Source organism: Rhea pennata, chromosome 2, assembly GCF_028389875.1.
Source record: "Rhea pennata isolate bPtePen1 chromosome 2, bPtePen1.pri, whole genome shotgun sequence".
Taxonomy (NCBI): Eukaryota; Metazoa; Chordata; class Aves; order Rheiformes; family Rheidae; genus Rhea; species Rhea pennata.
Genome location: NC_084664.1, coordinates 27,051,018 through 27,064,899, shown reverse-complemented (window position 1 = coordinate 27,064,899; position 13,882 = coordinate 27,051,018). Strand labels below are relative to the sequence as shown.

Genomic DNA, 13,882 nt, shown 5'->3' with positions numbered 1-13,882 from the left:
AGAGGTTAGCCTGCTCTTACAGCGTTGTTCTGGCTAAAAAGGAGAATTGAGACGTGGCATCCCACTTCCTGAAAAAGCACTTTAACTGCCAGGCTATTATGCAAAGTTGGACAGTACCAAGCTACCAGCGGTTTTAATACAAGTGATCTAACCTGCTGTGCTTTGTGTTTTGATGCAGTCAGTATGTGTCAGAGTTGCTCGGAGCATGACTAACGCAGCAGGTTTCTCCACTGCCTGGCAGCGAGATGCTCAGGGAATGTCACTGGAACCTGGAATGTTTGATCATTTTGTTTGGCTAAGATCCCAAATCGAGCATAAAAATGTGCAGCTAAGTCCCTACTGTCTACATAAGCCTTGATTATGTTTTAGGGGGCAATTATTATTAAAATCCCCCTATTGCTTTGAAATGGCAGGAAGGCAGTCAAAATTTAAACAACTCTTCCAGTAATAAGTGCTTGAGGTGATCAGTTATGTGTACAAGAAGGGGTGAAATGCAGCTACTTGCTCTGGAAGGTAATTAGCATAAGACACAAAAGAACTTTGTAAATTAAAACAAATCCTGACAGCGGAGCAAAACTTTCTCTTCCTTTTATAAGCTCTGCTAAGGGGACATGGTAACTACTGTTTAATAGGACAGTCATTGGTTAGTGAAAAAGAAAGACTTTTTTTTATTTTGATGATGCTTATAAAATAATGACATGACAATATATATATCTACAGAAAAACAACCTTCAGACAAATTGCTTGATATTGTTTAATTTATGTTTAACAAGTTTGGGACAAATCTATGCTTGCGATAAGCAAAGAATTCTGAAGTCAGATAGCTGAAGGGTTTCTGGTGACGGATACCTGAGGTACCATTCAGTTGCCTCTGGAGCATAAGGGCAGTTCTAGATCAGTGTCAATGGTGTACTATCAATCCTATAGGAAGAAAAACTGTTTTAATTGTACCCTATTTACCAGATTTGCTACATATCTGCCTAAGATGTCCTAGGCAGGAATACTGTTATCCTAGAGATTTCAGAATTTGCCTGGACAAGGCCCTGAGCAACCTGATCTAACTTTGAAGTCAGCCCTGCTTTCTCCAGGAGGCAGAATTAGTTGACCTCCAGAGGTCCCTTCAAACTGAGATTGCTATCTGAATATGCACCACACGGATGAGCTCTGCTTGCAGAGTAAGCCAGGCATGCTAAGATCTTGGTTTGAAGAGCTACTCCCCTGTGTAAGCAGCTCTTCAGCACAAGTGCGCGGCCTGCAACCTGGGTGCTGCTCTGCTGACCTGGGCCGGCCCAGCCAGCGTGATGCTGCCAGAAGCACCAGTCTTGCTAGACACGTTCTGGAGGGCTGATCTCTGCACGGGCCACAGCTGCTTGCATGCAGTTTCTAGACATCCAGAATCAGTCCAATCTAAATATGGGGACAAATTTGAGAAATGCTAAAACAAAAGGCTCCCTGTATGAGAGAAAATGCCTGAATTGTAGTCGGATGGCCAAGCGTTTAAGGTGCTCATCTAGAAGAGATCTACCCCTTCTAGCCCTTGCTCCATGGAACATTTACCTTTGAAAGCAAAGCAGAACAGGAGAGGCTGACTGCTCACAGAGCATCTTAGAACCTGTGGTTAGAGCACTTCCCTTTATATAGCAGTTCCCATCCATGTTTTCGATATTAGGCAGACAGATTTGAACAGAGTTTGACCCCCACCTTGTAAGTATCCTAAACAGTGTGCAAAAGCAGGACCAGCAGTAATGCCACATCTTCCCAGAGTCTGCAATGGCATCCCTTGTAAGTCTAATCTCTTGTTCTTTGCTGAAATTGCCCCATGTTTACAATTTAGCTCAAGTGGAACTAAGAACTTTGGCTGAAAACAAAAACATTTTTTAAATATCTGAACTCCAAAATATTTGGCCTGAGACCAAGTCATAACAGATACTATTTTTTCTTAAATTTGGTTACTGAATCAGAAAATCAGTTCTTACAGTTCCTAGTTCTCAAACAACACAGACAGTAACAGATAAGGTATGTATGAAAGAGTACAAATATGGCAAGAATATTTATACAACTCTAAAATGTAAAGACCACCAATCTTCTTCCATTGAACCCCATTATACTTCAATTAAAGCAGTAAATATTGTAAGAAAAAAATTGGAATGGACAATCCAGACTTGGGTCTGGCAATCTGGAATATCCAGAATCTGGATGTCTCAGATATCCAGATTTGAGCGTGGCCTGGGTTCAGAAGAACAAGAACTCTGTGACAGCATAACTTCAGGAAAAGAAATTGGATGAGGTACTGCATACATCCAATATGCACAGAGGTAAAACAGCAGATCTGCAAAAACAAAGTTGCCATTTCAATTCATTTTTAAAAATCTAGAATAAACATAAACTGACTGTGCTACAGGAAAAGTCCCCATCCACCTATTTCATGTCAGCATTTTGATAAACTTTGTTCTACATTTGCAGCCCACATAGCACGATGCTGCATTTTCTTATCAGCAGAAGGCACCAAGAGGAAGAAACAAGGCAAAACCAGCCCTTATGATGCCTCACAGATAGTTCTCTTTCTATTTCAGGTTTTCCTACAGAAAGGGAAGGTTCTGAGTTTCCAGGCTGTGACAGATTGTAAAAACAAAAAAACAAAAAAAAAAAAAGGTGTAACTTACAATAAAACGAAAGTGCTATTAGTCATTCTGTAAGAGTGACTCCTGTGTCCCAGTCAGGCCCCAGAAGCGCAAATGATGACTTACGACTTACCAGTGGCTACTCCCCACAGCCGCTCTTCTTGGAATTGCAACATCTGATATGTAAAACCCATTCCTTCCTCACCGATGAGGTTTTTGCTGGGGACTCTTACGTCTTCAAAAAAGATCTGAGCTGTGTCCGATGACCTCATGCCCAGTTTGTCTATCTTTTTAGCAACGTGAATGCCTGAAGAAAAAGAGATATTAGAAAGGCAACAAAATGTAGGAGTTGGAGGTACAAGTATGGCATTTTTAAAGCAGTGAAGCTGCATACATGTTAAGATGTATGCCAAAGCTGCAGTGAACGTACACCTTTAAGAAAATATGAAAGTATTTTAGGCTTTAAGAACAAAAGAGCCCACAACCTATTTTTAAGAATTTATTTTTATTTAAGCAGCAAATCAGAATATGCAGTTGTAAAGATTTTACTTTTCAGAATGTACACAAATGAAAATTATTTGCTACCAGAAATAATCCTACCTCATAGATCTCTTGAAATCATGTGCTATTTGATTGCTTACATTTGATTTTTAATGCACTATAATCAAATTCTGGAATTCAACTTAAGAATACTTGTTGGATGCCTGTGCTGCAGTGAAACAGTAAAGAAATACTTAACAATGACAGACAGAGTTATGTTTTAAACTTAAACTAAAGAGTTCTTCCTTCTCTCTCTCTCCTACATTTACCCTCTCACTTTTACCCCATTCTGATCTTCTGTACTGACCTGTAGAAGAGAGAGTTACAATCACACACACCTCTCTTTCCTAATGATAAAAAGGTTAGACTCAAATTTACAAATACAAACATCCAGCAGTTCCAAGTCAACTGCAAATTTTGTTTAAACTATGGCCTACAATATACTACTTAGTCCATTTAAATAGTCACAGAAGGGATTATAATGGTCACGATTCACTCCTGTCGAGTTTTCATGTGGACATCCTTGCAGAGGGGGGTTGCTTTCCCACAGGCTTACCTATATAGAATAGATTCCCACCCAATGTGCAATGGCCTGTTGGAGGTGAACTGTAGAGAATCCTGTTGGAATCTCCACTGAGACCTCAAAACCACTTCAGTTTTGGCCACAAAAGATTTCAGCTACAAAATCACACCAAGTAGATGCAATTTCATGGAGTTTTTTTTCCTTGTTACAAGTTCTGCTTGCTATAATTCAGATGCAAGCGCTGTTTATCACTGTGCCATGAAGGCTGAACGGACATCCACAGATTTTGTAATAATTTCCTTGAAATCTTCATCAGTCTTCACCTCCTTATTTCTCTGGGATTAAGGCGTGAAAATTCTAGGTGGAAATTAAGAATGCTTCAGAGGTAAACTGAGGCCTACAGCCAGATTACATCTGCCAAGTCAATGTATGTAGAAAAACAATCATCCAAATCAGCATATATGTCTTTTGCAGAAAAAACAAAAACAAAAAACACATTTTGTTACCTACAGACATGGTCATCTAATCAGTTTTGTGATAAAATAGGATTTATGTGATTTTTTCCCTCTTTATTCTACTTTTTGCAATCCTCTACTAGTTTGTAATGTAGCTTATTTGGCTAACATACAGCTTGTTGTGGTCCCATTCTGCACTTATTCATTCCTTGCTATCTTTCATGGATTTTAGCATTACTTTAGTTTTGCAGGAAGGAGCAGCTGGCAGTCATTTCCTTTAAATTTATCCTCAGCAGCAGCACTGAATAAGGTATAGAAGGTTTAATCTCTTAGCAAATTAGAGAGGAAATATTGACACTGTTTCCAAATGCCAAGACTACTCTCAGTCCACATCGACTTCTATATCTTCCACTCAGTATTTTTCTTCATCAACAGTGACTGCTTAAGGCAATATACAAGCAAATTATGTTGTGAATACTTCCTCTGGTACCTGTTCAATGTAGAAAGATAATCAAGCCAGCCATATAAAAATCTTTGACTCTTGGATTGAAAATTATCCAGCAATTTGCATCCACTCGGGCCAAAAAGCATTTGTGGTTTTTTCCTCTATTAAAATCAGAGCAAACCAAGTATGCACTGAACCATTTACAGGCCCACATGATTTCTGGAACATCTTTTCCTAGTGGAATATTACCACTTGTTTTCTTTGAGACTCTCAGTGATCACGCCTTTGGTCTACTTCCAGCCGTTTTTATGTAATCGCTGCTCCTAGCCCATATGAAGATTTACTTAGTGCTCTTTTCACTGGGCACTTTCCCGAGGACTCTGCTGAAACACGTGCAACGGTTAGCAGTTCTTTATTTTGCTAAACCAATCCCAGTGTGTATTTCCCAACACTCATATACAGGAGCTATGAAAGACAACTCTTAACGCTCTGGTTAGAGAAGCTTAATGTGTTAATGATTTCTCATATCTATATTTTTCTTTTTTATAAATGGGTTATGTGTTTGAATTTCTTAAATATAGCCCCAGTCCTCGTTTGTTGTGCCTTATCAGTTTCGCTTGCTCGTAGATTAATTCACATTTCTCATTCAGAAAAAGGCCAAACTGGGTCAGCCTCGCACAGTGCCTCCTCTCCTGCCAGCGTACACTTTGCTTGCGTTCTTTTTTGAACACACTGAAACATAATAATCTCTCTGGCTATAATCAAAATCTTCCTTTACTTAATTTGACTATTTTAATTCTCCTCATAGTGGCTACTAGACACTAGAAATTACCAGCAGCAGTAGAAATCTGCCTGGATAAATCTTGGCATTTGTATTAAAGCACAAGCCATCCAATAACCCACAAATCTCAATCCAGCAAGGTAAGTGCCTGATTTTTATCTTTTGTACATCCACACCATAGTGATCCAAATTCCTTTATGCACTCAGCAGTGTCTGTCAAAACTAGACTATCATTAACTTTACCCCAAAGTAGACACTGTACAAACCTAAAATTAGAAGTAGCAAAGCTCACTTCAGATCTCCAATAAAATTCTGATTGTTGAAGTTAATACTTTCAGATTTGGAATTTTGGGGATTTTTTCTTTACATTACATTATGCACATATGAAATTATGTTTTTCATGAAAAATACTGAACCACTCTCTCACATCCTCCCAGCTGCTGGCAACAAATGCTTTGCAGCTGCGCTGTGCATTCCTTCCTTTCCCTGCCATATAGATGAGCGACCGCAGCAGTTAGTCAGACATAACACGCTCGTTCTCCACTGTGCTCACTCTTGAGCTTTGACATACCTACGTCTATAGACGCTTAATCGTGCATCATTCTGTGATGCTGCCTAGACACTTCCTGTACAGTCTTGGTCTGTTGCCCTCTAAAGAACATGATCTTTGGCAAAGAGACATCCTTAGGATGTATCAAAACAGCTGGAGCTTCCTTCCCATATCTGTGTCAAATGGCAGCCTTTTTCAAATCTTTCCTTCCCCCTCCCCCAAAATCTAACTTCTGATATGATCTTACCCACTGAGCACAACCAACCACCTTAATACTTCATTTCAGAAGTTCACCAGTCTTTGTACAGTGACCTTTCTGAAGGTTCACATCTTCATCACACAGAAGAATACAAACATACATACTTTGAGGAGTACAATTTATGTTTCTAGGAAGACTTCCACATCTCTGTGCATCAGCCTCAAGTGGCTTAGGCAATTTTTCTCCTCATATTTACCACAATTTTCTCCCACAATGATTTAGAAAACTTGGGAATTAGAAAACTCACTGGAAGTCCCCTTAATTAAGACAGAGTTAGGGATATCCAGTTTTGTTTTGTATTCCTCAAGAACACTGAAAACCAAGCAGGCATGAGTTAAAACTGTTCAAAACTAAATTTTGATAGCCAATAAATACAGTGTATGTCCTTTATGTATATAATACCCTACTTTTGCAAGCTGCGTAGACAACTCAGGAACAGACCCTATGTGGTCTGTAGCACTGAAACTTGTACCTCTTAGATCAGGCTCCATTTCATCAGGCTCTTCACTCAGACTCCTAGTCCATACTTCAAAAACAAGCCCCTATTTCCAAAATTGTAGAGGCTTTCACTCAGGCCTGCATTTAACTCGTATATCATTTGTTACTGAAGCTGGCATCCTGGATATACCTGCATTTCTTTTCAGCAAGCCCACCAGGTTGGATGGAGCAGCACGGTTACCTGAGGAAGATCAGGGCCCTCATCTCAATGCAATCACAGCATGGCTTGGCAGCCTTCTACTATTCAATACAACTGGTCAGTAGTCCCAGTCTGAGCAAGGGAGATGCTTCCCATGGGCTGTTGGGAGGCAAGTACAGGGATGTGGGATTAAGATTGTCTTGGAAGGTACTTTCCATGCATTTCCAAAATTTGAAATTTCTAAACTCCTTATCCTCTTATTTTCACAAGTTTGAACATCACTTTTGAACATTTTGTGAAGAAACGGGACAGCAAACATAAACATCTTATGTTATCGAAAAATATATATTCTGTTCACCAATTCTCATTCAAAAAAGAAAAGAATTTAACGCTATTTTTGAAAGATAAATTGAGAATATTTTACAGGTCGCACGTAGCAAAAGCTCCCCATGTAAATAATGTAATATTTATTTTGAGTACTGTTTGCAGTTTATTGTCTTTTGGGGACAGAAAAAACTGACAGAAGCTTTGTGGAATTTCAAAAGTGAAAGATGTTGGATGTTATAATTTTCAAAATGTTTTTGGCTCTCTTTGTAATGATTTCTTTAAGACATTAATTTTGTCCTTGGCAGTGGTTGAACTTTTTCACAGAAGGTTATGAAATACTCCCATGCAAACGTATCTGAACAACTTCTCTAAAGTTATTTTGGCAAAAAGAACTCTCCATATAAAATTATTTAGGAACCAGAAGCTGAAGTCTGCAAAATATTTAATTTCCTGCTCGTTTCCTCTTGTTCCCCACCTTTTTGTGGAAATGTAGGTATAATTGCCTTTTGGAACCGACTTTGTATGACAGTGTAACACTGAATTTAGCAGAGCATTTACGAGTGTACTTTCTCTCAAACACTTTCCAATCTGGTATTGTACACACACACAAAAAGACAATAATATCAAATTAGAAGAAAAAGAGTTCTATGTTATTACCAGGTAGATTCATTGGCAGACATATAAGAGATTTATTTTGATGGGGAGGTCCTTTACTGGTATTTGCCAGAAGACACATCCAGTCTGCTTGGCACCCCGATGTAGTCCACATCTTACCACCATTTATGATGTACTCATCGCCTTTTCTCACAGCTGTTGTCTTGATATCTGTTTCAGAACATAGGAAATTAAGGGTTATTCTTGTGAAGGAGGGATAAGCTGACCCCTGAATGACTGGTAGAGTCATACAGTTGCACTCAGATGGCTAATTTCCACCCCTCACTTTAAGCCCTCCAAGTCCTCTAAGCCTTCCAGGCTGCGAGAGGCAGACCTTTCGTACAACCCACTTTGAACAAACCAAGGAAACAATATAGCTTCTCTCACCCTCCTTTAAGGTGGGGTTTTCATTCCAGTGGATGAAAGTAGAAAGCATTCTGTAAGTAAATTTGACCCTCAAAAACTCAGGCTGAAAGTATTTCAGCCTGAGGCGCTCTGTTATGTGTTTCTGCTACTGTGTAAATTAATGGCCTCCTCAGTGACTAATGGAGTCCCAACTTAAACAAACATAAGCCTCAATATGCGTGTAGGCATAAGGATATACGTACGTGCACTTCCTGCATGTTCTAGGTCAGAATGGTGTAATAATTTAAAGCCAGTAAACTTTAACAGGGCCCAAGTTTAAATGTTAACATCTCTACGTGAAAGAGTTCTAAACACTCCTACTTGTACCATGCCATAAAAAACAATGTTATTTTCATTCATTAGTGTCCACATCACCCTTAAGCAGCCATAGATGCAACAGACAGCAGGAGCGAATCATTAGTTATTATATATGCTTCAGCAGGATTTCCAAGGGTTGGCTTCTTTCCTCTGAACTGTTGTCATAAAAGTATTGCAAATTGAATTTCTTGAACTAAAATTCAGCTGAGGGAGACTCTAATACATGCCTAGCTATAAGTAGGTGAGGGTAAGAGAGAAACCAACCAGCACTTGCAAATCTAACAGGACGATAAAGTCCATATGAGTGCATTTTACCACGTTGAACTGATGAAATCTACTGAGGGGAGTCAGTAGACCTGGGAGGGTAAGAGTCAGATGCAAAGTGGAGCGGGCAGGCACATTTAAGTCAACTGGTCATACCTTCACACAAACCCCCCTCAGTCTGCACATGAAACTTCTTCCTAAAGGCTCTAAACTCAAAACAAAGCAAACTCAAGAACCTGACATTCCTTTACAAGATAAACCTCATTGCTAACCTGGAACTGAGTTCCCACTGGTGAAAAGGAAATCTGTTAATGAAAAAGCTGGGGGAAAAGCAGTGGGAGAGAATCGTATAACTGTATAAGACAAGGGAGTTGTGGACAGAGCTGTGGATAAAGGAACTTACAAGAGAACAAGAATGAATAGCAAGACAAAGAGATAATACTGATATTGATAAAAACAATAGCCATCCAGCAATACAGAAGAACTATGCCAAATCTGTCCAAAGGACTTGATGTGGAATCTGCATAATAATGCAGGCCAACAAAATAAAGTAATCACAAGTACTGGTGTTGGTTTCACATGGACACAGACCCCAGGCAATCATATACATGGAAACTAAATAATATATGGAGGACATAAGTGCTGGAGTAAGAAATACAACACTGTACCAAAGTAGCATAAAAAGGTAAAAGGCGATGGGAGCATACAGAGAGTGATTTACATCAGAAATCCCCTTGTTCTGGAACAACCACTGCACAGCTGCTGCTAAGGTCTCGTGGAAGGTCTGAGGGCAAACATCAAGAGCTGCGATGCTATCAGAAAGATAAGCAGCACTTGCAAGTACGGCGTCACAGGGGACTAACTTCCCACATACAGATTAAAGAACAAATGCCATTACTAATGGGAGTGCCCAAATACTCCCAGATGTGACAGTTGACAGTTTGCTTCAAATACTTGAGAAACAACTATTTTAAAACAACTCATGAGTTGATTCTTTTTAACTTAAAGGAAGCATGACTAAGTCAATAAATTAGTTTTATATTTAAAATACAGCAGGCTTTGAAAATCTACAAAACTATTTACTGAAGTCAAGTGGACTCAATCTCAAGGATACTACTGTGAAAAAACTTTGGAATATTTCACTGTAACTATTCTCCCTGATAGAGCATGACTCTGGGAAAAGGCCACGTCAGTGAATGCTCCGCAGTGATTTTTGGCATGTCCACACCACTGGCTCTGTGCTGCCTATATCTCAAAAGCTCACAGGGCGTGCTGTGCCTGTCCCTGCACAAAAGACCACAAGGTAGTGAAAGGCATATGAGACATCTAGTGGCAACTAGGCAGCCGGGGCTGGTCAGTTCACAGTCCAAACTGTGACATACTTGGTCAGGTAGTACCATCATGTGGACTCAAGTTTCCATTGGGCTTTTGAGTTCAGGCATACATCTAAAAAACCTGGACACAAACTAAGGTTGGTTCAAGTTTTAAGGTCTATCTTACCATCAGAGATGGTCAACATATATCCTTTAAGTCAAAAATGAAGAAAATGCCACAAGTGAGATCGAGTGAAAACCTCATAGATGAGCAATGACAAAATCCAAAAAGATTGAGAAGGCAAACCAAAATGTTTCAGCCACATGTAAAATGAGGAGAAACATGAGGCATCTCTACAGGATGGCTCAAAACAAAGCAAATATTTCCCATGCAATTTCACACACACACACACACACACATACACACACAAAAAAAAAAAAAAAAAAAAAAAGAAGAAGAAGAAGAAAGAAAATGGTTTATAATGTAGCTGACAAAGCATGACATTGACAGGAAGGAGTGTTTAGAAATTAAAAGTAATAAAGAAGAGGTTGTTGGTTTCAGTAATCTACACAGCTTCAGCATACATTTGGAAAGAAAAGAGAATTCAGTTTACTAATGGTAGCTCAAATTAACCTGATCTGCTAATTATGAAACTGGATTTTCTAGAGAAAACCAGAATAGGAAACAGACCTTGTTGGACCCAAGCCAACTAAAATATGATATTACTAGTTAGTTATTAGTTAACTAATATATTATTACTATGTAATTATTAGTGAAAATTTTGCAAGGATGAGAATTAAGATAAAAGTAGAAATGTGGATAAGAAACATGGCAAAGGGAAGATCACATCAGGTGTTTTAAGAGAGGAAGTGCTAGCATTCAGGGGATGTACTAATGGAGTTCCTTCTTGGAAATCAGCCTTTGGATGAAACCTATTGAGTATTTCTGTTAATGATCTTGGCAAGAAAAACAGAAATACATTAATCAAACATAGGCATGAGGAAGTATTTATGCCATTACAGACAGCTGGAACGTCACGTGCAATTCTGGTCACTTGTGCTCCAGAAAGACAGCCTAAAAAACAGAAAAGCCGAAAGACTGAATTCCAGTGAGATGGAATGGGGCAAGATATCTATGCTGAAGAAGTATAGATGAAACGGGTTATTTGGTGCAGTTGCCAGGAAGATATAACTTGAAACATAGAAAGTTTCTTTCCCGATGTGACTATTAGCTACACAGTTATATAAACTGAGGAATAAGTTGTCCATTTAGTTACCATTTAGAAGCATTGTAAGCTGATTTCTCAAATTATACCAGGGATCAGATCTATCATGGCAGGTGAAAAAGCAACATCTTTTCATCCTACAGTCTTTTCCTCAGCTGAACTGACAAGCTAGGTTTATCAGATAAATTGAGCAATATCTTCTCAAAATTCTCCATTCCAAATTTCTCTTTAATTGTCTTAATCCAACTACATCATACCAATTAAGCTAAAAGATAAACAACATGCAAGTAAAAGAATATTTGTGTCACTTATTATCTAGAGTACTGCATCAAAAAATTAAAATCGTATTTAGAAAGTTTTGATAATCACCTAATTAAACTAGAAAGATATTAAAATAAATGATGCTGTGTTTCCTACATTAGAAAATTTCAATTTTCAAATTATTTTAATTAAAATAAGGTTATAACTATGCAATGTTTTTTTCTTATGAGCAAAATTAATTAATTAGAAAGGAAAATGGTATTGGATCACAGAAAGAGACTTAATCCCATTATTACATTACCCCCATTAACACTCTTGAAAACATTTTGCTATGTCTCTGCTTTAACACTGAAACTATCTGTCTTGAGAAAACAACATGAGTTTGGTCACACAAGTATTCAAGAAGGTAGACAGAGGGCTCAGTTTGGTCGACCAAAAAAACTTCAGCCAAAGTTGTTTTTATCCGTGGGAAGAAGCTGTCACTGTAATTTGTAGGAAAGCTGTGTTCAGGTTAGCCCTTTTGTGTTCAAAGAGCAAAATCCCTAAAAGTGGTTTCTTGTCATTCTCTCCCCTCGAAGCCTGGAAACGACAGTCAGATGAAATATTTTTAACTTTATCTACATTACCCATTTATATTTAATTGTTCAAATACACATGGCTTCAGGTACACCAAAACAAGACAAGTAGTCTCATGCAAAGTGACCAAAACACAGAGCTCATACATTTGGCATGGTGAATTCTTCATTAGCTCTGAATAAAATAATAGTCAATTCAGAGACATTTTCACTACAGAAAAATGACTGAAGGGACTGAGGTGAGGTCAGAATGAGCTAGAGGAACCTCTTGAGAAAGTATGATGCTATAATTTTTAGAAGGATTAACTCTGCAATTTTCCCACATCCACTGGAGAGATCTACTTTAAGAAAGGGCAAGTTTGGTCCGGTTGAGCAGGTTGCACACTGTTGCACATACACCTGCAGGTTTGCACAACTGATGATTGCTGTGCAACTCCAGAAGGTGTCATAGTGCTCATGGCCGTGTAGTAGTGACTGGGGACACTCAGCAAAAACACAATGAGAACTCCAACGTCAGTATGACAGGTGTATGTAAAATATCTTCTCTACTTTTATCAAATTACATATTTCATTTGAAGATGGATTATGATTCTAATGTCAGGCAAACACCAATATTCCTGCATTTCCAAAGATTCCTGCTTTCCTCCCCATCTCTTCAGGCAGCAGTAAGTTGAAAAGAACAACTAACAGCAAAGTCTGCAATAAGAAAACACTATTTGTGAAATCCTAGAGGGAATGGTAGACAACTAGCACTGTAAGGCAGTGCAGCATCTAGTGGCAGAGCATTCAGTATTTTCCAGTGGTCACCACTGTAAACAAGCATCGCAGCTACGCCAACAAGCATCACAAGTGCTTATGTCTGCATCAGAAAGTTATACTGCTCTCAGGCTATTTTCTAAAGTTTGCAGCATCCATAATTAGCGCTGTATATTTTTCTTCTAAATGGTTGGCCAGAATCAACAGACGCATCAACTGGTACCTCCCTGCTGTCTTGCTGGTTATGTTTTTACTGACTTTGACATTTGCTGACTTTGACAAGTCAATGAATGTCGTAACACTTCTTATACTGAAAAGACAATTTACACCAATATTTACATCTATGCTGAATGTGGCCCAGGTATAGAGTAGTACCTGTTTATGTTGCATATTAATCTGTTCTGCTTAGCCCATACAGGATTATATCTGTTCATGCATTGACAAATATGTTCAATTCAATTACTTTTAAATGCCTCAGAGACATACATAACTGCTCCTGCAATATCACAGTATTTTCCCATTTTGCTCCAACCACACCAGACTTTTCCTTCCTGTATACTTTTCACATATGCTATTGGCAGGGGAAGCTTCAGCGAAATCAAATTCTTTCTGCGAGAATACCAGGATATCCAAAATTGGTGGTTTGCTAGGTTAGCTTACTTGCAACATCTGATCCAGCTCCAACTTCACTGATTCCCAAACAAGCCACAGAATCTCCAGCTATAGTTGGCACAAGGAACTGTTTTTTCAACTCATCTGAACCAAACCTGCAATAATATAACAAAAATAGAGGTTATTAAAAATTTTTGAAGGTAAATCTTACTTACAGGACCCTTACACATTTTGTTCTACCCGTACAGGAACCAAATAACTTTCCTAGGACTAGGTGAAATCTATCCCAGAGCCAAAAGACAGAAGAGATGCTCAAAATCTGTGATCCTGACCCTTCAATGGAAGGGCAGTCACAATCAT

General features: G+C 38.7%; 1 protein-coding gene across 3 annotated transcripts in view; it reads right to left on the bottom strand.

Annotated features, from left to right (window-relative positions):
• Positions 1–13,882, bottom strand: part of LOC134136880 (probable acyl-CoA dehydrogenase 6) — an 88,003-nt gene that overhangs the window by 12,676 nt on the left and 61,445 nt on the right. For all 3 annotated transcript variants that reach the window (XM_062569130.1, XM_062569131.1, XM_062569129.1), the window contains exons 4-6: positions 13,571–13,677; positions 7,796–7,963; positions 2,755–2,928 (exon numbers count right to left, since the gene is read on the bottom strand). In XM_062569130.1, the coding sequence (XP_062425114.1) occupies positions 2,755–2,928; positions 7,796–7,963; positions 13,571–13,677 (449 nt within the window). The remainder of the gene's footprint in view (positions 1–2,754; positions 2,929–7,795; positions 7,964–13,570; positions 13,678–13,882) is intronic.